This window comes from Neovison vison, chromosome 7, assembly GCF_020171115.1.
Source record: "Neovison vison isolate M4711 chromosome 7, ASM_NN_V1, whole genome shotgun sequence".
NCBI lineage: Eukaryota > Metazoa > Chordata > Mammalia > Carnivora > Mustelidae > Neogale > Neogale vison.
Window position 1 is genome coordinate 53,464,958 of NC_058097.1, and position 20,212 is coordinate 53,485,169.

General features: G+C 56.4%; 2 protein-coding genes across 2 annotated transcripts; both read left to right on the forward strand.

The window, feature by feature from the left end:
• Positions 1 to 450: 450 nt before the first annotated feature.
• Positions 451 to 7,788, forward strand: LOC122911926 (Myb related transcription factor, partner of profilin). The gene is given in 3 exon segments (XM_044257079.1): positions 451 to 1,782; positions 6,537 to 6,913; positions 6,915 to 7,788. Coding segments are annotated over 3 exon segments (1,341 nt in total). The 5' UTR covers positions 451 to 1,082; the 3' UTR covers positions 7,179 to 7,788.
• A 3,574-nt stretch (positions 7,789 to 11,362) lies between these two features.
• IRF2BP1 (interferon regulatory factor 2 binding protein 1) lies at positions 11,363 to 13,833 on the forward strand. The gene has a single exon (XM_044257078.1). It carries the CDS (start codon positions 11,670 to 11,672, stop codon positions 13,422 to 13,424), a length of 1,755 nt encoding a protein of 584 aa, XP_044113013.1. The 5' UTR covers positions 11,363 to 11,669; the 3' UTR covers positions 13,425 to 13,833.
• Positions 13,834 to 20,212: the final 6,379 nt, after the last annotated feature.

A 20,212-nucleotide genomic window follows, 5' to 3' on the forward strand; every position in this document is an offset into this window, starting at 1 on the left:
AGGAAAAGGCACCCAAGCAGGGTAAGAGCGCTGGGTTAAGGCAAGAAGACTGTCAGAAAGGCGAGGACGGCGCTCGTTCTCAGCGATCTCCATCATTTCTCACACCACCTCGGAGGATTGCTGCGCCTGCGCGGGGACAGAGCCCCGGGTACCAAAGGTAGCGAGAGAGCCAGGGGCGCGCATGCGTGCACAGAGTTTTCCGCGTACGCTTCTGGGGCATCGAGAAGCTCCGCGACCTAACGCCTGCGCATCTAAACCCCGCTCGAGGAGGCCGGTGGAAGGCAATTCTGCGCTTGCGCTGTGGGAGGGGCGTGAAACTCTAGCGGTAAGGGCGTTGGGGGCTGCCTGGCGCTAGGTGCGCCTGCGCCGTGGCTCTCCGGGCGGCCGGGGGCGGGGCCCAGAGGGGGAAGAGAGAGGAGGGGGAGGAAAGAGGCCGCAGAAGCCCGAGCCTTGACCGACGGGCAGGCGGGGGCTGCGGCGGCGCCGGTGAGTGACCCGCGGCCGGACTCGGTCCCCACCCTCCATGACCCTCACTCTTCCTGGAGTCCCCCACCGCCTCCGTTGTGCCCTCTTACTCCTGGACCTCATTACCCCCAGAGCTCCTCTTAATTCCTGGCAATTCCCAGAGCCCCCACAATCCCTGCAGACCCTAATCCCTCGTATTTTATAGTCCCAGCTCCTTCACTGTCCTAGAAGACCCCAACTCACCGTTATTCCCGGGCATCCCTTCTAAGGACCCCTTCTCAGACCGTTCTTACGTCCTATTGCCCCGGAACCCCCAGAGCGTTCCTCTGCTCCCGATCCCCCCTTCCTGCTGCATCTCTCCTTCAGCATCTCCTTACCCCCATCACCCCCATGCTTCTTCGACCCCGAGACACCTCCATTCTCCCTCCATTTCGCATCCTCCTATGCCCCCATTCTCCTCTAACTCCTGCAGACACCCCCTCTTTCGCTTTTCCTCATTTCCCTCCACCCCTCCAGACCCTCCCCCAATTTCCATCAACTCCTCAGCGTGGCACTTTGCACCGCGCGAGGCACCAGAGGAGCGCCCAGCGGGTATCAGCTATTATTAGGCACTCAGAATGTCCCGCGTGGCCCGTCGCCCCCAGCCACGCTTCACTCCAACCCCTGGCCCCGGGGACAGAGGAGGCGGTGTCGGGGCTGCCGGGGTGGGGCGGGCGGCGCGCGGACGCCGAGCTCCCGCCAGCGCCGTGCGCCATGTGCCCGCAGCGCCGGCGCCCCTCCATGCGCCAAGCGGCCGGACGGCGGCGTCGGGGGGCGCCATGGCCTCGGCGGCGGCGGGCGAAGCGGAAGAGACCACCCGGCTGCGCAAGCCGCGCTTCTCGTTCGAGGAGAACCAGATCTTGATCCGCGAGGTTCGCGCCCACTACCCGCAGCTCTACGGCGCGCAAAGCCGTCGGGTGAGCGTGGCTGAGCGGCGGCGTGTGTGGGACGGCATCGCCGCCAAGATCAACGGCATCACCAGCTGGAAGCGCACGGGCCAGGAGGTCCAAAAGCGCTGGAATGACTTCAAGCGCCGCACCAAGGAGAAGCTGGCCCGAGTGCCGCACTCCACGCAGGGCGCTGGGCCTGCCGCTGAGGACGCCTTCTCCGCGGAGGAGGAGACCATTTTTGCCATCCTGGGGCCGGGCGTGGCAGGGCCAGGAGCTGGTGCAGGGGCCGAGCAGACCTCCGGGGCCGCTTCCTCACAGCCGCCAGCCCCAAGTGCCGGCGCCCAACGCTACGTGTTGTCTGAGGACCGCAGGGAGGACCGACGAGCAGGTGAGTTCGTCCAGTCTCACTGTAGCCGGAGCAGATGGTCACCAAGGCAGCTGTGTTCTCAGCACTGTTCCGAGCCCTCTCCGTGGCTCATCACAACCTCCCTTACAACCCTGTGAGGTGGGTGCTGTGATTATGCCCATTTTAAATCTGGGGAAACTGAGGCTCAGAAAAGTGAAGTGACTCACCCAAAGTCCCACAGCTCATGACTGTCAGAGTCAGGAATGGAACCCAGACCTAGGAGGCCTGGCTCCAGAGTCCACACCTGGGATTATCAGCACACACACAAGATTTCATTGAAGGCGATGTAAGGTGGTGACAATGGAGGCAGGCTATCTGGGCTCCCGTCACAACTTTGCCACTTAGCTGTGTCATTTTGGGTAAGTTCCTGTGGCTCAGTTTCCGCTTCTGTAAAATGGGGTTGAAAAAAATAGTCCCCACCTCAAAAGCTTGCTGCAAAGATTAAAGGAGTTAATACGTGTAAATTGCTTAGTACATCTCCTGGACACTCACTTTTAGCTCTTGATAGGATTATCAGTGCTGGAAGGTAGGAACTATTTTACAATTTTATAAATCAGAGACTCAGGTTTGGTAACTTTCCCAAGGTCATGCCATGAGTAGGGCAAGTGTGCAGAGCAGAGTGCACAGACTCCCACTTAGCCTCAATTTTGGATTATTCTTTCTCCCACAGCTATTTCCCAAACACCTACCCTATGCTGGGCAGTGTTGGGGACACAGTGGTGACTGAGACATCCCCAGCCCTGCCCTCCTGGGGCTGAGCTGTGGGAGTGCGGAGGGGGCACGTGACCCAGTCTGGGAGGTCAAGGAAGGCTTCCTGGAGGAGGCGACATCAGAGGCACAGAGCAAGAATGAGGAGCTGAAGAAGTGTTCCTGGTAGAAGGAACAGCATGTACAGTGACTTTGAGACAAGAAGGTTTAGCCAGTTTAGGAACTGAGAAGTTTCCAAGTTAGGGGAATGGGAAAGTAAAAAGACTGAAGAAAGGAAATGTTTTGAGATGAGGTTGGAGAGGTCAGCAAAGGCCAGACCAAGTAGTGCCTTTCAGGCTGAGGTGAGGAATTCCATCCTAAGTGCTAGAAGGAGTCACTGGAGGGTTTTGAGGAAGGGAAGGACGTGGAAGCAATCAAACAAGTTCAGGATAATGTGACTCAGAGAGGTTTGTTCACCTACCTGAGGTCACACAGCAAATAAGTAGTAGAACTGGGTCTCAAATACAGGTTGTGTCCAACTCACAGCGCATGCACTTAACCACTGGGCTAGACTGCCTGGCAATCACAGCAACAATTAATATTGACTGGGAGTTAATGGGTATGCCAGAATTAGATCACACGCGGTGTGAAAGTGAAGGTCATCACTTTGGACTTTATCTTCAGGGCACTGGGAAGGCCTGAAAGCATCCTCGGCAGGAGAGAGAGACACAATTGCTTGGGACTCTTGTTCTCAATAAAATCTCAAACCCCATTGCTTCTGTGAAATGCCCATGTTGAACCAGAGCAGAAATGACAAACTTATTTTTTCAAGAATTGTATAACTATTTTATTCATTCATTCATTAAATCAGCAAATATTTATTGAGCACCCCTTCTGAGGAGGGCACAGTGATAGATGCTGGGAATACTGTGGAGAGAAAGACAATGGAGCTGGCTTTCCAGTTATTGGAGACAAACCAGAACAAGTAGCCCCCAAACAGATCATATACCAAGAGGTGATAAGAACTAAGGAGAAAAATAAAGCACATTTAAAGCATAGTGAGTGATGGAAGGGGCACTGTAGTCAGGGAGGGCATCCCTGATAAGGTGGAATTTGAGCAGAGACCTGAATAGAATAAGTGAGTCAGTCAGATATCTGGGAGAACAGCACTTCAGCTAGAAGAAGGCACACATGCAAAGGCCCTGGGGCAGCAATGGGCTAAAGCACCCTTGATTGGGACCTCACATGGAGATTACCCACTGTGTAAACTCATAAAAGAGGAACTGCTCTGACTGCAGGACTGGAACAGGGTCTGGGGCAGCCTGAGGCATCTCTGTTGACACTAGAGGGAGACCTAAGGATAATTTCCCTCAGACCTAATATTTGAAAAATAAATAAATAAATAAAATAACAGTAACAGCATTGAAGATTTGCTGTGTGCCAGGCACTAGCCTCATTCCTGTGCCTGGGGTGATTCAGTTAATCCCCGTGATGGCCCTCAGGGAGATGTTCTGTTATTGGGTCTCTTGGTCCTTTGCCCACACACACACCTATTTACAGGTGGGGAAACTGAGGCCCAAAGTTTGCAGATAAATGATTTTAAATCTTGTGGTGGTCCTTCTATGATCCCTGTGGACATGACAGCTGGGCAACTTTCTGTTGTTCAGTAGACTAGAAGAGTGGTATTTCAGAGTGGCAACAGTGTCCCCACCCCTCATGAGGGGGACTCAATACCCTTGGGCCCAGAGCCCTGTCTAAGAGTAGTCAAAAGCATGGGTTCCATCTGGGTTCAAATTCCTCTTCTCCCATTCACCAGCACTGTGATGTCTCTCTAGGACTCAGGTCTCCTCATCTGTAAAATGGGCAAATAATGACAGCACCTACCCCCAGAGAATGGCTAAGAGGACACATTGCAAGAACATAGGAGGAAAGGTTAGCTGCTTCACTCTGGGGCCGAGCCAGCAAAGAGTTCAACAAGCATTAGCGCTGGTTATCACCTCTCTCTCCGCCTCCCCCTGCCTGGCTGGCACAGGGAGGCTGGTGCCCTAGCTTTTAAGGCTAGAGGTGGCGGGCTGTTGCTGGGACAAGAGAGTAGGGAGATCAGATCTGGCCTTGGAGCAGGAGGCAGGCTTCCCCAAGGAAAGAGTCTCTGAGCTGGCCAAGGGGCTGTGCAAGGGGGGTACTCCTGGTGGAGGGAACTGCATGTTCCTTGGCTGGCCCTGAGCCAAGAAAGAGGGACAGAAAGGGGTAAGAGCTGAGGCCTTGCAGGCTTTGGGAGGGGCTGGCCTGTGTACCCTATGGGTGCTGGGAAGCCGTGGGAGGGTTGTGGCAAGGACCTGGGGCCCAGGGCCCCAATCAGGGCTGACTCCCTGGAAGCCACAGTTCTTTTTTCATTAAAGAAAAAATTTTGTGCTGGACATTGTTCTAGGCGCTGGGTAAACAGCGGTGAACAAAACAAAGCCCTGCCTGATGGAGCTGACATCAGGAGGAGGAGACAACAAACACAGAACGACCCCATGCCAGGTGGAGATAAGTGGTATAAAAGAAATCAGGTAGGGTTAGGAGAGAAAAAAGGACAGAGATGGGAGCTACTGTAGATAGCAGGTCATGGAGGGTCTTCCCAAGGAGGCCATATTTGAGCAGAGATGCTAAGGGAGGGAGCCAGCCAGGTGTCTGGGGAAAGAGCTTTCCAGATCAAGGAACAGCAAGTGCAAAGGCCCTGAGGCAGGGGCAGACCTGCTGTGTTTGTGGACCACCAACAAGAAGGCCAATGTAGCTGGAGCCTCCTGAATGAGATACAAAGGGGAATAGCACAGATGAGGTCAGGGAGGTAGTGGGGCAAATTGTGGAGACCCTTTGACAGGGGGAGGGGGGGCACAAGGGCTTTGATTTTATGTGAGAGATGAGAGCCCCAGGCAGCTTTTGAGCAGAGAAAGACTACATGTGACTTGTGTTGTTTACACACCTTGATTGAGATACAATTCACCCATTTAAAGCGGACAATGCAGGAGCTTTTAGCGCATTCCTGGAGTTGTACAACCATCACTACCATCAATTTGAGAACATTTTCATCACTCTGAAAAAAAACCCCCGCACCTCTCAGCCATCACCCCCTGCTCTGGGCAGCTCCAAGTGACCACTCATCTACTCTTTGCCTCTTGTAGATTTGCCTATTTGGGACATTTCATATAAACGGATCAGAGGCCAGGTGGTCCTCTGCGGGTAGCATAAATGGCATGTTATTTTGGCGGGACCTCAGCAGTCCAAGTGGGACATGCCGGGTGGTTGGACCAGGAGGGGCTGTGGAGGTAGAGAAGGACAGAACAAACAGGTTGGCTGTTGGAAATAGTCTGAAGGCAGAGCCAGTGACATTTACACACAGAAGGTGTCTTGGAGAAGAGAAGTGAAAGTTTTGGCCCCGGGTGGCAGGAAGGACAGAGGGGCCATCAGCCCATGGGGAGAGACGGGATTGGGGAGGACCAGGAGCTCAGCTCTGGACCAGAGAGTGTGAGTCATTGCTAGGTGATGGAGGGGGTACACAGGGACACAATTGGAGGAGAGGTTTCCAGCGGGGCTGGGAAACCTGGAAGCCTCTTTGGCAGACTCTGTTCAAGTTCATGAGCATGAATGAAATCTTAGGTGAGGAGCCAGGAATCGCAGTCAGCAGGCTTTGGTTTGAACTGGTTCAGACCACAGCTGAAATAGAACTCCTCCCACCTGATGGGACAGAGCCCAGCAATGTGTTCTGAGAGGTGTATGGTGGGGGAGTGGGGGTGGGGGGTTCCAGAGTGTTCAGAGCCTTCTAGAATGTTGGTTCTGCCTGGCTCTGCAGGGGACCTCCAGGACCCCGGTTCCACTAAGGCCGCCATCCGCCTTCAGGTGGTTGTTAAATACGTTTGACTCTCTCTCCTGTGGTCTCCTCCAAGGCAAGATCTGACTCCGGTTTTGGAAAGATGGCTCTGGGACCAGGGTGCATGGGAAGTGGAAAGGGGAAATCAAGACAGCATGGGGGAGTCGCCATCACCTTACCTACCTCTCTCTCTCCACAGATACACCAGCCCACAGCAAGGGGGGCTCCAACAGCCCCGAGCAGTGGGCCCGGCCCTCCTGCAGTCCCCAGGAAGGGGGCTGCCCGCCACCCAAGGAGCGTGAGTCCCCGCCCCCTCCAGCCCTGCAGACTGTCCAGCTGCCCCGTTTGGCCTTGTCTCCACCGCCCCCAGCCCCTCCTCCAATGCCACCACCCACGCCCTCAGCCCCAGACCCCTCCCTGGACTTCCTGCGGGCTCAGCAGGAGACTGCCAACGCCATCCGGGAGCTGGCTGGCACCCTTCAGCAGGGACTGGCCAAACTGAGTGAGGCCCTCAGTGCCCTACTGCCCCTTCTGCCGGGAACCGCAGTGGACAGGCTGCCTCCGCCCCTGCCCCCGCCCCCCCCCCCCCCCCCCCCCTCCCAGGCCCCTCCTGCCCCCTCCTACCCCCAAAGCCGAGATCACCCCAGAGCCGGTGTCCGTGGTAGCTGCTGTGGTGGACGGAGCGGTGGTCGCAGCCAGGGGGGTGATCATCGCCCCTAGAAGCGAGGAGGGAGCCCCCCGGCCACCCCCAGCCCCGCTTCCTCCCCACGACTCACCCCCACACAAGAGGAGGAAAGGTTTCCCTACACGGAAGAGGCGGGGGCGATGGAAATCTCCGTGAAATCTGCCTTTGGGTTTGAGCTCCTCTCTGCTCCTCCTGCCTGCACCTCCTCCCCCCAGCTTAGCCCAGTGGAGGAGGGCGATGCACCTTCCCCATCTCAGCTGCCCCCCTGGCTCCCCTGCTGCAGGGGCACGAGCACCCCACTCCCTCTACTAGTTAGTGCCTGATTCTCAGGGGACCTCATTGATGGGTGCCCCGGCCCTTTTTCCAGTACAGCGCTGTCTGCCTGGCTGCTTCCCCAAACCCTAACTTCTAAGCCATCGATTTTACCTTATTATTGCCCTTCGTGGGTTGCGGAGGGAATCCCTCGGGTCTGCACATACCCCCTTCCCCAACAACTCCTGGTCTTGACTTGAAGAAAATTGACCCGAAGGGGCCTCCTTGCTTCTCCGATCCAGACTTTGGAGGGTCTGGGAGTCTAGAGACAAATCAGAATATGGATGACAAAGGATACAGCAGTCTGTACCCTAGGGAGAGGGGGGTGGAGTTCTCACTGGGGAGGTACAGGTTGGGCCCTTTGCCTCCCAATGCTCTCTCTGACCTCCAGAGCTCAAACCCCTCCTTTCTCCCAAGTGGTGACAAGATGTGAATAAACTTATTTTTAATACAATTACTTTGGGCTCTGAGACAGGCCTGGGGGATTTCTGCACTTACACCTGCCCCCACCCCTCTGTGAACAGGGGGTGTCTCGTTGAACTTGGAGGCTGGTGGTTTTCCAGTGCCGCGCCACCCCACCCCACCCCCGCCTTTTCCCCTTTCTTTCCTTAAACCCATCAAATTCTGTGTTCAAATCTTATTCCTACTTACCATCCTTCAGAAATTAGCCCAAGTGTCATCTCCTCCAGGGGAACTTTCTGGATTTCCTCCTCCAGGCTAGAATGGGCCTGCCTAGATTTTTTTCTAGCACCCTTTGGTCCCTAAATGAGCTCATGCCTTTATCTGTTTAAAACTGGTTCCCATTCCCCCACCCTTCCCCAGTTTCATGAAGGCAAGAGCCGGTTTTTTGTTTTTTTGTTTTCTGGTTTTTTTACTCCTAAACCTGCTGCAAAGCGTAGTCGCAAAGTGGCTAATAATCACCATGCCCCATCTGATTCAGTCAGACGGGGCCCAACCCCTGGCACTACCCTGGCCAGCTGTGTGGGCCTTCTTTTTCCTCATCTGTAAAATGGGTATAAAAAATGGAGGAGTCCACAAGAGCTCAATTCTGTTTTCATCCTTCAGGTCTCAGCTCAAATACTACCTCCTCAGTAAAGTCTTTCCTGGCACTCCCTCTCACCCAGCAGTTAGGGGAAAAACATAGTTAAATACTACTTGAGTAAATTTAAGTAGGACATCTGCCTCCATCACCGGGATGAGCCCCGTCAGGGGAAGGCCTGAGTCTAGCTAGATCAGTGCTGTGTCCTCAGCATCGCCCAGCACAGAGGGAGAGTTGTGCCTTTGAGTTAATGAGCAGCTTAAAAACAGTCTCCATGTGTGGTGCTCCTTTTCTGGGCCAGGCACCATGCTAAACATTTATATGCATGTTTTCATTTTAACTTGAGGCTGCCCAGTTAAATGCAGACTCTAGTGGGGGGTGTCTATGTTTTTTTCCTGAGTTTAAAAGAGACTTACACTAAACTTGTGATGGGGCCAGTTGCAATTCAGCTGACCTGAAGCTGGACCCCAGCCAGAACTCTAGACCTCACCGCTCTCCCCCAACTAGTTTCTACTGAAGAGTTGCTTAAAGGCAATTTTCGATGATATGTGGATGGCCGCTTTTATTTTTTAAGATTTTATGTATTTATTTGAGAGAGCTAGTACAAGCTGGGTATGGGGTAGAGGGAGAAGCAGGCTCCCTGCTGAACAAGGAGCCTGATGTGGCTCCTTGATCCCAAGGATCATGACCTGACCCAAAGGCAGAAGCTTAACCAACTGAGCCACCCATGTCCATATGGATGGCCTTTTTATTTATTTATTTATTTTTATTTATTTATTAAAGATTTATTTATTTATTTGACAGAGAGAGGTCACAAGCAGACAGGGAGGCAGGCAGAGAGAGGAGGAAGCAGACTCTCTGCAGAGCAGAGAGCTGCAGAGCAGAGAGCCCAATGCGGGGCTCGATCCCAGGACGCTGGGATCATGACCTGAGCCGAAGGCAGAGGCTTTAACCCACTGAGCCACCCAGGCGCCCCTGGATGGCCTTTTTAATAGCTCTTATGTGGTATTAAACTTTATTAAAATGTAGCTAGTTCCCCAAAAATGTAGTTAGTACATTAAAAACCTACACTTCTGCCCATAATACAGACATATCTCGTTTTATTGTGCTTTCCTTTAAGATACTGCATTTTTTCCCCTACAAGTTGAAGGTTTGTGGCAACCCTGCATCAAGCAAGTCTGTCGGTGCCATTTTTCCAGCAGTTGCTCATTTTGTGTATCTGTGTCACATTTTGGAAATTCATGCAGTATTTCCAGCTTTTGCATTATTACATTTGCTATGGCGCTCTGTGATCACTGACCTCTGAGAGCTCAGAGGATGGTTAGCATATTTTAGCAATAAAATATTTTTAAATTCAAGTATACACATTGTTTCTTTGGACATGGTGCTAGTGCACACTTAATGAACTGTAGCATAGTGTAAACTTTTAGATACATTGGAAAAGTCAAAAAGTTCATTTGACTTGTTCTATTGTGATATTTGCTTTATTGCTAGGTTTGCTTTATTGTGGTAGTCTGGAAGGAGCCCACAGTATTTCCGAGGTATGCCTGTATTGCTTAGGATGAGGCAAAAGTAGGAAGTCTTTTTCTTTCTTTTTTTTTTTTTTTTTTAGTTAAGGGAGTCAATTTCCAGAAAATAATACAGATGTTAAGCGAAATTGTGAAGCTGACAGCGGTGTTTGGATAACAGAATCAGCAGCTAGGATTGCACCGGGATGTGGGAGAGGGAGTAGTCCGATTAGTTTGAAAGCCACTAATGAATGCATGTCCAAGTCATTCAAATATTTTTGAGTTCTCACGGACCCAGGCTTAAGAGAGAGTAAGAGTTAGAACCTGGAGACTTGTTCTTCCCTCCCTCCCTCCTCTTCCAGCCTGACTCGCACTGGTCCCGATGCTGGGAAGAAATCCCTCCCCGGGGGCGGGATGGGGTGGGGGTGTCCCCAAAGCCTGGTTGGTCCGATCAGGTAGTAAGCACTGGAGGTTGGAGAAAAAGTACTCCCTACAACTCTTGCTGACCATCCCCGGCCTCCCTCCCTTCCCCCAAATTAGCGGTCAGTAGTGGGTGAGGATTCCCTCAACGCAGTGCTCCCTAAAAACCTAAAACCCCCAGACATTGAGCCGGAGGTAGGAGACAGCGGCAATCGGGAAGGCCTCCCCCCGCCTCTCAGGCAGCGGAAGTGCGTCAGTTTGTCCTCCCTGCAGAGCATTTTGGGAATTGTAGTGAAGTGGCAGTGGGGAGCTGGGGAGAAACACAGTGTAACCCTTTGTAGACCAGAGCGCGCCGGCAGAGATGGAACAGAGTTCGAGGGCATTGGACCACTCTCTTTAATAGATGAGGCAACTGTGGCAGAGGCCTGGCCCAGAGGCGTTCGTTCTTCCTCTTTCACCGGCTGCTTCCGGCCCCATGATACACAACATTGGAGGCAAACCGGGTCCCAAGCAGAACCCTCCCTCTCCCAGTTGCCAGCTTCCCGTCCCCTACCCTGAAACCATCCAATCAGCGCCTCTCCTCCACGCCCCAGGAGCTGCTGCGTCCCTAACCAGACATTGGCCCACCTTTAATGGGCGGGGAATTGAGCCTCAGAAAGAGCAAGACTTTTGACTAAAGCTGCACAGCAAGTCGGAACAGAAACTTAGACGCCCGAAAGCATGTCCACTTCCTACCATTTCTGAGTCCGTGATAGCTGTGATCATTCATAACTCATCCCCGCCCCCAAGCCCTGTGCCCGAGCTCCTCCGAGCGCGTGGAACTCCCTGCCTCGCCGAGATGAATGGTAGGGTTTGCGCGTCGGAGAGGCTACGAGTCCAGCTCTCCGCCGCCAGCCGTCCCCTTTAAGAATCGGCCCCGGCGGGACTACGTTTCCCAGAAGGCTTTGCCGGCGCGTTATGTAACTTTCCCTGCGAAGCGGCCTCTGGGGCAGAAGGAGGTGGAGGCGGCGGCGGCCGTTGCAGCAGCGGCGGCAGCGGCGGCGGCGGCGGCGGGGTCGGCGGGAGCCCGAGGCGGCGGTGCCCGCGGCCCATTCCGGGGCCCGAGCTGTGCGCCTCGGCCCGGAGCCCAGACAGGGCAGGGGCGCCGACGTGCCTCTAACAGGCTTTTCAAGGAGGCGGGAGTGAGGAAAAAGGCTTAGGGCCCAGGGGGCGGGGAAGGGGGGCCGGGCCTGGATCGGCGGGGAGGCCGAGTCGGAGGCCTGACTGTGGATTGCGCTGTCCCGGAGACACGAATCGAACGTCTGCGGCGCGGATCGAACGTCGGCGGCGGGTGGAACGCCGGGGCTCAGCGGCACGCGCGCGGGGGTCATGGCGTCTGTGCAGGCGTCCCGCCGCCAGTGGTGCTACCTGTGCGACCTGCCCAAGATGCCGTGGGCCATGGTGTGGGACTTCAGCGAGGCGGTGTGTCGCGGCTGCGTGAACTTCGAGGGTGCGGATCGCATCGAGCTGCTCATCGACGCTGCCCGCCAACTCAAGCGCAGCCACGTGCTCCCCGAGGGCCGCTCTCCCGGGCCCCCTGCCCTCAAGCACCCGACCACTAAGGACCTGGCTGCGGCCGCTGCCCAGGGGCCTCAGTTACCGCCTCCACAGGCCCAGCCCCAGCCGTCAGGAACAGGCGGTGGCATCTCTGGCCCGGACCGCTATGACAGGGCCACATCGTCGGGCCGCCTCCCCCTGCCCTCTCCTGCCCTGGAGTACACCCTGGGGTCTCGCCTGGCTAATGGGCTGGGCCGCGAGGAGGTCGTGGCGGAGGGGGCGCGGAGGGCCCTGCTTGGCTCCATGCCCAGCTTGGTGCCCCCCGGGCTGCTGGCAGCTGCGGTATCTGGCCTGGGAAGCCGAGGCCTGACGCTGGCACCCGGTTTGAGTCCTGCCCGTCCGGCTTTTGGCTCCGATTTCGAGAAGGAGAAGCAGCAGAGGAATGCGGACTGTCTGGCAGAACTGAACGAGGCCATGCGTGGCCGGGCGGAGGAGTGGCACGGGCGCCCCAAAGCTGTGCGGGAACAGCTGCTGGCATTGTCGGCCTGTGCCCCCTTCAATGTCCGCTTCAAGAAGGATCACGGGCTGGTGGGGCGGGTGTTCGCTTTTGATGCTACTGCCCGCCCGCCGGGCTATGAGTTCGAGCTGAAGCTTTTTACCGAATACCCCTGTGGCTCTGGCAACGTGTACGCAGGTGTCCTGGCCGTGGCTCGCCAGATGTTTCATGATGCCCTGCGGGAGCCGGGCAAGGCTCTGGCCTCATCAGGCTTCAAGTACCTCGAATATGAACGGAGGCACGGCTCGGGGGAATGGCGCCAGCTGGGGGAGTTGCTAACCGACGGTGTCCGCAGCTTTCGAGAGCCAGCTCCCGCAGAGGCCCTGCCGCAGCAGTATCCAGAGGCAGCCCCTGCAGCTCTCTGTGGTCCACCCCCGCGAGCCCCGTCCCGGAACCTGGCGCCCACGCCACGCCGTCGAAAGGCATCCCCCGAGCCCGAGGGTGAGGCGGCTGGGAAGATGACCACCGAGGAACAGCAGCAGCGGCACTGGGTGGCCCCGGGTGGCCCGTACTCCGCCGACACCCCTGGGGTGCCCTCACCCATCGCCGCCCTGAAGAACGTGGCGGAGGCCCTGGGCCACTCCCCCAAGGACCCTGGCGGGGGTGGGGGCCCTGTGCGTGCCGGGGGCGCCAGCCCCGCAGCCTCCTCCACAGCCCAGCCTCCTGTCCAGCATCGTCTTGTGGCCCGCAACGGTGAGGCGGAAGTCAGCCCCACCGCAGGGGCAGAAGCTGTTAGCGGGGGTGGTGGCGGCACCGGGGCGACCCCTGGGGCACCCCTGTGCTGTACCCTGTGCCGCGAGCGGCTGGAAGATACCCACTTCGTCCAGTGCCCCTCAGTGCCCGGACACAAGTTCTGTTTTCCCTGCTCAAGGGAATTCATCAAGGCACAGGGCCCTGCTGGGGAGGTGTACTGCCCCAGTGGAGACAAGTGCCCCCTGGTGGGCTCCTCTGTCCCCTGGGCCTTCATGCAGGGCGAGATCGCCACTATCCTTGCTGGAGACATCAAGGTTAAGAAAGAACGGGACCCCTAGGCCACCACTGCCACCAGTCTACTGCCTCCCACCCCTTTGCTACCCACCGCTGCTGCGGATAAATTATTCCCTCCCCCGCCCAGCCCAGTGCTACCCCTACTTGTGTACATACCCCCTTCCTCATCCCAGATGGGTCCCCTGGGGTAGATGCATTGAGGGTGGGGGGAGAAAGCTTGTGGCTTCTGTTCGAGGGGCTGTGTGGGGTCCCTTGGCCCCTCCAGTTTTCCTCTCCCCTCCTTGGCTTGGCTTTGCTGCTGCTTGTAGTTGGGGGAGAGGTGCCCCCTTCCTCCTTGAGAAGGGGCCTCCTGAAATCTCGCTCTTTATAAACAAAGCAAAAGCATTTTATTGCCCCCCCTCTCCCGCCCCCTTTTCCTCCTTCAATAAACCGAAAGATGGGGTTTTTTTTTTCCTTCTTGGTCCTAGTTGTGTGAGATGCTGCGCCCCCCTCTGGGACCGAACTGATCCCTGCAGGAAAGGACTTTGCGTTGTAGCCTCCAGGTGGCGCCCTTCCCTCAGGCGGCCCGTTGGCTGTTTTTAGGAATGCCGGCCATTCCTCAAGCGTCCTAGCCGTCTGCCCGTTTTCCAGATGACAGAACTGAGGCTCAGCCAGAGCCAAGCTCGGGAAGGAGGTTTCCCTTCTGGTCCAGCCCCTGTGTCTACCCAGGATGTGAGGGACTCAGCGCCCTCGAGGGGAGGGGAAGGAGGCTTCCAAGAAGGGATGGGCAGTGAGTTCTTGCTCAGAAGGCAGAATATTAAAGCTGCATTTCTTAGAGGAACTGCCCTACGAGAGAGGAAATTCACCTCCATGGGGTACACTAACAGAATCCCTGGAAACAAGGTGACTGCTTCCTGCCTCTGTTGGTGCCCTGGACTGCGCTCCTCACGTCCATCTAGGGAGACCAGTCTCAACGGTGGCCATCCTAGGACACCAGGACTGGCAGGGTAAAAGGCACAGCCCCCGCGGCAGCCTCTGATGTGTGCGGCCTTGTCCCGCACCTGTCCCGATGGGCTGATCATTAACCAGGACTTCCTGCTCTCTGGCGTCAAGGGGTGGGGCCTGAGCAGGCTGCGGCAAAGCAGGGGTTAAGGGGAGGGGGCTGCCCCAAGAGCCCAGCCCCCACCCCTGCGGCCTCCCTCTGCTACCCCGAAATGGAGGTTGCCGAGAAGGGGGAATGTGGGGCGCCATGGCCAATGGATGGAAAGATGGGGAGTGAGCCACAGCACTGTCACACAGTCCTGAGATCCCAGATTGCCCCAGATCACAGAAACATAGGTGTTCTGTCACCTAAATCTGGAAGACCCTAAAGTCTTGGCCCATCTTCTCAGCTATACACGTGTCCCACACCTATCTTGCCTACCCACATGCCTCAAACCCCAAATACCAGAGACCAGGAGACTTTGGGTCTGGAGGACCAGCCACTCCTAAACCCCCAGTTCTTGGGCTGGGGAGGGGAGGGGTCCCATCCCCTCCTCCACCCCCCACCCCCGGCATCAGGTCTCAGGTGTTCTGTCACCCCTGGTACTGCCAGCCTGAGCCCTGGGCAGGGCTGGGAAAACCACCCCTGATTAAATATACCAGGCGATAAGCCTGGGGCAAGGGAGACGCTGGATGGAGCTGCAGGCCTGGCAGCCCATCCTGGGGCTAGCCTGTGACCTACCCCCATCCCCAGCGCTGCAATCCCCTCCCCCCCCACACCACTGGGTAGTTTCCCCTTCCCCTCCTCCATCCCCAGGACAAGAGGCCTCCAGACAGTAGGGTCCCCTGGTGAGGGCTGAAGAGCTGCAGAGGACACCTGGTCCTTTAAGAACAGCTGGTGGGGGGGTGGGCAGGGGAGTCACCCCCAGCCTGGCCGGTGTGTATTCTAGATAGAGGTTGAGTTAACCATTAACAGAGCAGACAGCCTGACCGGTGTGGGTGTGAGGGGCTGGATCAGTCCCCCTTCCTACCACCACCGTGCCAGGGTGGGGCCAGAGTGGAGGGCTTCTGGATTGATGGGGGTGATCAATGAGTAGGTGAAGAGACTTCCAGAAAGGAGAAATGGACAAGGAGAGATGGGAAACAACAGAGGTGGAGAGGGAGGTAGAAAGAGACCAGCTCACTGGAAGAAGATAGAGACCCAGAGAGAGGGTCAAGAGAGCTCAGAGACCCGCTGAAATGGGGGAGATGAGGTAGACAGAGAGAGACTGACAGATGTTCAGAAAAGAGCTAAGTAGAGAAATTCCCAGATACGTTCAGAGAGACTGAGATACACAGATGATATGCCAAGAATAGGGACCTTGAAGGAGGGAGAGAGGAGAGATGGAGATTCAGAGAGAGAGGACTTGAGAGGGGGAGAAAGGAGGAGAGACCGAAATCAGGGAAAGGTATAGGTTTGAACTAGAGGTAAGACCTCTTCAAACTCAAGTTCTATGAGACTGAAGGAGAGACTGGAGATCTGTAAAGAAAGGCAAGGCTGGGTTTGTCTTGATCGCTTGGTCCCCAAGACAAGGCCTGGCTCATTCCCACTTGTCCTACACACGTCTCAGCTGAGCTGACACCTCCTCCAGGAAGGCCTCCTTGACCTCCCAGGCTGCGTCAATTGCCATTTCTGGGCTCTCACAGACCCTGCACATTCTGTATCATCATTGGGGAATGGACTGTCAGCCCCACGAGGGCAGGGCCAAAGCTGTCTCAGTGACCACTATGAACCTGGCATTACCTAGCGCAGAGTTTAAAGGGTGGATAGATTAATGTGCTCCTTTCCTTTAAGAAATATTTATTCAGCATCCTCTGTGGGACAAGCAGTGTGCTGGGTGCAATGGATAGAGCAGGGAGCAGAATGCAGCCCTTCCTCTCGAGCTGACATTTGGGTAAGAGAGACAGATCCATAAAATGTGACAGCCATGGAACGGTAAGTCCTAAGAAGAAAGAGTAAACCAGGGGAAGTGGCTAGAGAGTGACAGAGGTTGCTGCTGTGAAGAAGGAGGTAGAGAAGGGTTTGCTGAGGAACAGACAGGAAACTAAAAGAAATGAGGGAGCAAGCCAGAAGAAATCCGGGGCAATGGCACATGCAAAGGCCCTGAGGTGGGACCCTGCTTGGTTTATTCCAGAAGCAGCCAGGTGGCCAGTGCCAGTGTGGCAAAGAGGAGGGGTGTGTGAATGAGGTCATACTAGCTGGCTCGGTTGGCAGAGTGTGCGACTTTTGATATGAGGGTGGTAGGTTCGAGTCCCATGTTGGGTGTAGAGATGACTTAAAAAGAAGATTTAAAAAAAAGGATGATGTCAGAGTGATGGTAGGGGAAACTCGGGGGCCCTGTAGGCCATGATAAGGCTTCAGATTCTATTTTCATGAGGACGGGTGGAGGGTTTCAAGCACTGGGTAAAGAGACGGAGGAAATGAGACAGAAGTGGCCCAGAATCAGCCGGGATGGACAGCATCTCATTGCTCTGTGTCTGGGGCTTTGCGGACAGCCTCGCACATATGCCCAACAGCAGTGTGCAGTGTGGGGACAAGTGAATAAGCCCCAGGCCAATAGAGAAGAAGTCCGAATGACATTAGATGGGTGGACAGACTCCCAGGCAGAAGCCAGGTGAGGACCCGGGGACGCCCAGGGACAACAGACGCAGACAGGCAGACAGCAGCTGGCTGAGAAGTCCCATTTCTTCCCCACCCGGAAAGCTTCCCCAGAGCTGGAAAAGTCCCCAGGCCCCCCTGCCCGCCTCGCCCGTGGCGTGCCCACTCACACCTCAGGCAAAGGAAGCTGGCAGGCCCCACAGGAACCTTTCTGTGGGGCAGGGGGGAGTGGAGGCGGGCGGGTGGCAGGGACGAAGGGAGAGGAGTGGCAGGCAGGCAGGCAGCGGGCAGCGGCTACACAAAGGCCCCAGTGTCTGCCCCTCCTGCCCCTGGGTACAGATATAAATAATATGTACATCTACATTTATATATATACCAGCGGGCTGAGGAGCCGGGGGGTGGGGGACACATACTTCCCTCAGGGCCCGGGGATGGCAGAAGTCTGGTCCTGCAGGGGACTGGGGGGGCTCCGAGACACACGGAGAGAGTGGCCAAGCCTGACAGACGCGGGCTGAGAGGGACACAGGGACTGAAGGGAAGAGAGAGAAACTTACAAAGCACCAAAGATCTCCAAAAAGAGGGGCAGACAGAGACCCAGAGTCAGATCAGGAAGAGGGAAATGACACTTCACTGAGCGAGGACAGAGAAAGGGGGAAGTAGAGGGACAGTGACAGAATGGAGACGAGGGTCATTCCAGAGAAAGGCAAAGCTGCAGAGTAACTCAGGAGAGAGGAGGTAAGGACAGAAGAAACAGAGGCCAGGAGACACCCAAAGAGAGAGAGAGAGAAGCAGATGGACAGACAGACAGGGCCGGGCCAGGGCTGGGGGCTCTGGGACGCTTGTGACCGTGGTGGAGGGATGGGTCAAGGCACACCTCCAGTGTGGGGGCAGCACCTGCGGGGGCTTTGGGGCACAGCCCAGTCCAGGGCAGGCTGAGGGGCAGGGAGCAGAGGGGAGGGAGGTGGCCCTTGGGTTCCGGATCTCGGTGTTTACCTGTGGCAGCCATTGCAAACAGGCGCCCAGCCTGGCCCATGGCAGGCGAGGGTGGGCCGGGCTGGGCCCCCGCCCTGGCACCAGTGGGCCCGACACGCCCACCTGTGGCCTGGGCGGTGAGTAACACACACAGTGACACTGGGTAGATGGTGACACATAGGGGAACAGACATGGTGACAAATAGGGACAGATATAGGCAGACCCAGAGTGACAGAGACATAAACAGACCTGCCAAACCCGGGGACAGAGTCACCGGAACAGACCCAGTGACAGACACACACCAAGGACAGACATCAGGCTACGAGGATAGGCCAACAGGAGGCAAGGCACAGAGATCCAAGGACAAAACACAAACAGTGACAGAGAGGACACAGTGACAGACAGGCAGATGCAACACACACCGATGCGTGGACCAGAGACACATCACGGGTAACACAGAAGACTGCGGCCCTGGGATCCCAACCCACTGACACCAAGCTAGATGTGTGACAACCAGTGACATGGACACACTTGTAACCCCCACCCGCCTAGGACTACTGGCTTCTCCCGGAGATGCTTCTCTCCTCCTGGAACAGGTCATGGCGGGGAATGGGGCTGACTCTGAGAGAGGGCTTGGGACCCCAGGGCCCCATGGTGCTCTCATTTTCCCCCAACACCATGGTGGTTAAGGGCACTGACTCTGGGCCAGACTGCCCGGGGTTCAAGTCCTCGGTCCCTTCCCCCCGCCCCCGCTCCAACACTATCCCTGTGACCTTTGACAAGTAGCTTTACTTCATCCTGCCTCAGTTTCACCAATAATAAAATGGGGGGTGGGTGGGAAGGATTGGTTAAATCCTATCAAGTGCTCACACAATGCCAGACAGAGGATAAGCCCTAAAGGCCACTACTAGCATTTCTCTTTCCAGCATTGTTATCACATGCCTTCTGATGTCATGGGACCTCCGTCCACAGCTAGGACGCTACCTTGGCCCTCTGTTTCCCCACCCGTGGGCCCCTCCTTTGGACCATGTCCCCTCAGGCTCGCCAGGCTCTGTCCAGCTTCACCTATCCCAAGGCCGGCTTCTCTGTGTCCCCATGGCTATCCCTCCATTCACGATCCCTGGCACCCTCACATCTGTCCATGCGCCCCACGTCTGACCATGGTACTTTTCCACGCTGGACATCAGCCGGCTGTCCCTGGGGTGGGGGGTCACACCTGCCCACGCCAGCCGAGCCGGTGGCCACCAGACACCCTGACGGATGGCCCCACCCTCCCTCCAGGACCCTACAACAACACCCGCCCCTCCGGCCACCTGAGGTCCCTACTGGGGCGGCCTGAGGCCCAAGCCTGGGGACAGGAAGCCCCAGGCCTGGCCGCCCTGAAAGCCTCTTTCAGCCTGGGCCTCCTCCCGCCACCACCGGCTCCTCCTGCGGAATAATATTTGGGCTGTTGGCCGGGGGGCGGGGGCCAGATCCGGAGGCCGCCTGGGAGAAGCCAGAAACCGCAGGGCTTCCTGCCTCAGGCCGGCCGACTCCGACTCCGGGAGAGACCCCCAGGCCCGAGGGAGGCGGGGCAGGCGCCCGGGGAGACTGAGGGCCTTTCTCTCGGCCCCAGTTGTTTTTTCCAGGAACCAGGAGGAATTCCCCGGCCTGCCCAGGACAGCGAGGCCGGTGGGACGGCTGACGGCTGACAGGGAGCCAGCACGGCAGGGCCCGGTGGGGGGGGAGGTGGTGACAGGCAGCGGCAGGGCGGGCACAGCGACAGAAATAGAGGGCCTGGCCTTCGAAGTGGCAGGTAGAGGCAGAAACTCTGGGAGCTGGAGAACAGAGAAGGAGGAGCGAAGAAGTGAGGCCAGAGATCCAGAGTAGTTAGGGTGAGGGGGGTGGGAGAACCCAGAAGGGAGTCACAGTCCCCAAGTAGGGGAAGGAGACATTCAGAGCCCAGAGACAGGGAGGAAAGGATAGAGTCAACACAAGGGAGTGAATGAGAGAGAAAGCCCAAGGCGGACCGTGTAAGAGGTAGGCTACAGAGGATGAGCAAAGGTTTTCAAAAAAGCCAGGAGAAGACAAAGGCTCAGAGAGAGGACTAAGGACAGAGTGTCCCAGAAAGATGACATTTAGGAGACAGAAAGACACACAGAAACTAGGGGAGACATCTCTCACACACACATACACAGGCAGCCCTTGGTCTGATGAACAAATTAATTAGCTGCTAGAGAATAAAAGACCAAGAAAAGGAAACCCCAAATAAGGAAAAGACAA

Bases quoted from the DNA above. Each gene is read 5' to 3' on its own strand.
- IRF2BP1 (XM_044257078.1), top strand. From the start codon at position 11,670: ATGGCGTCTGTGCAGGCGTCCCGCCGCCAGTGGTGCTACCTGTGCGAC.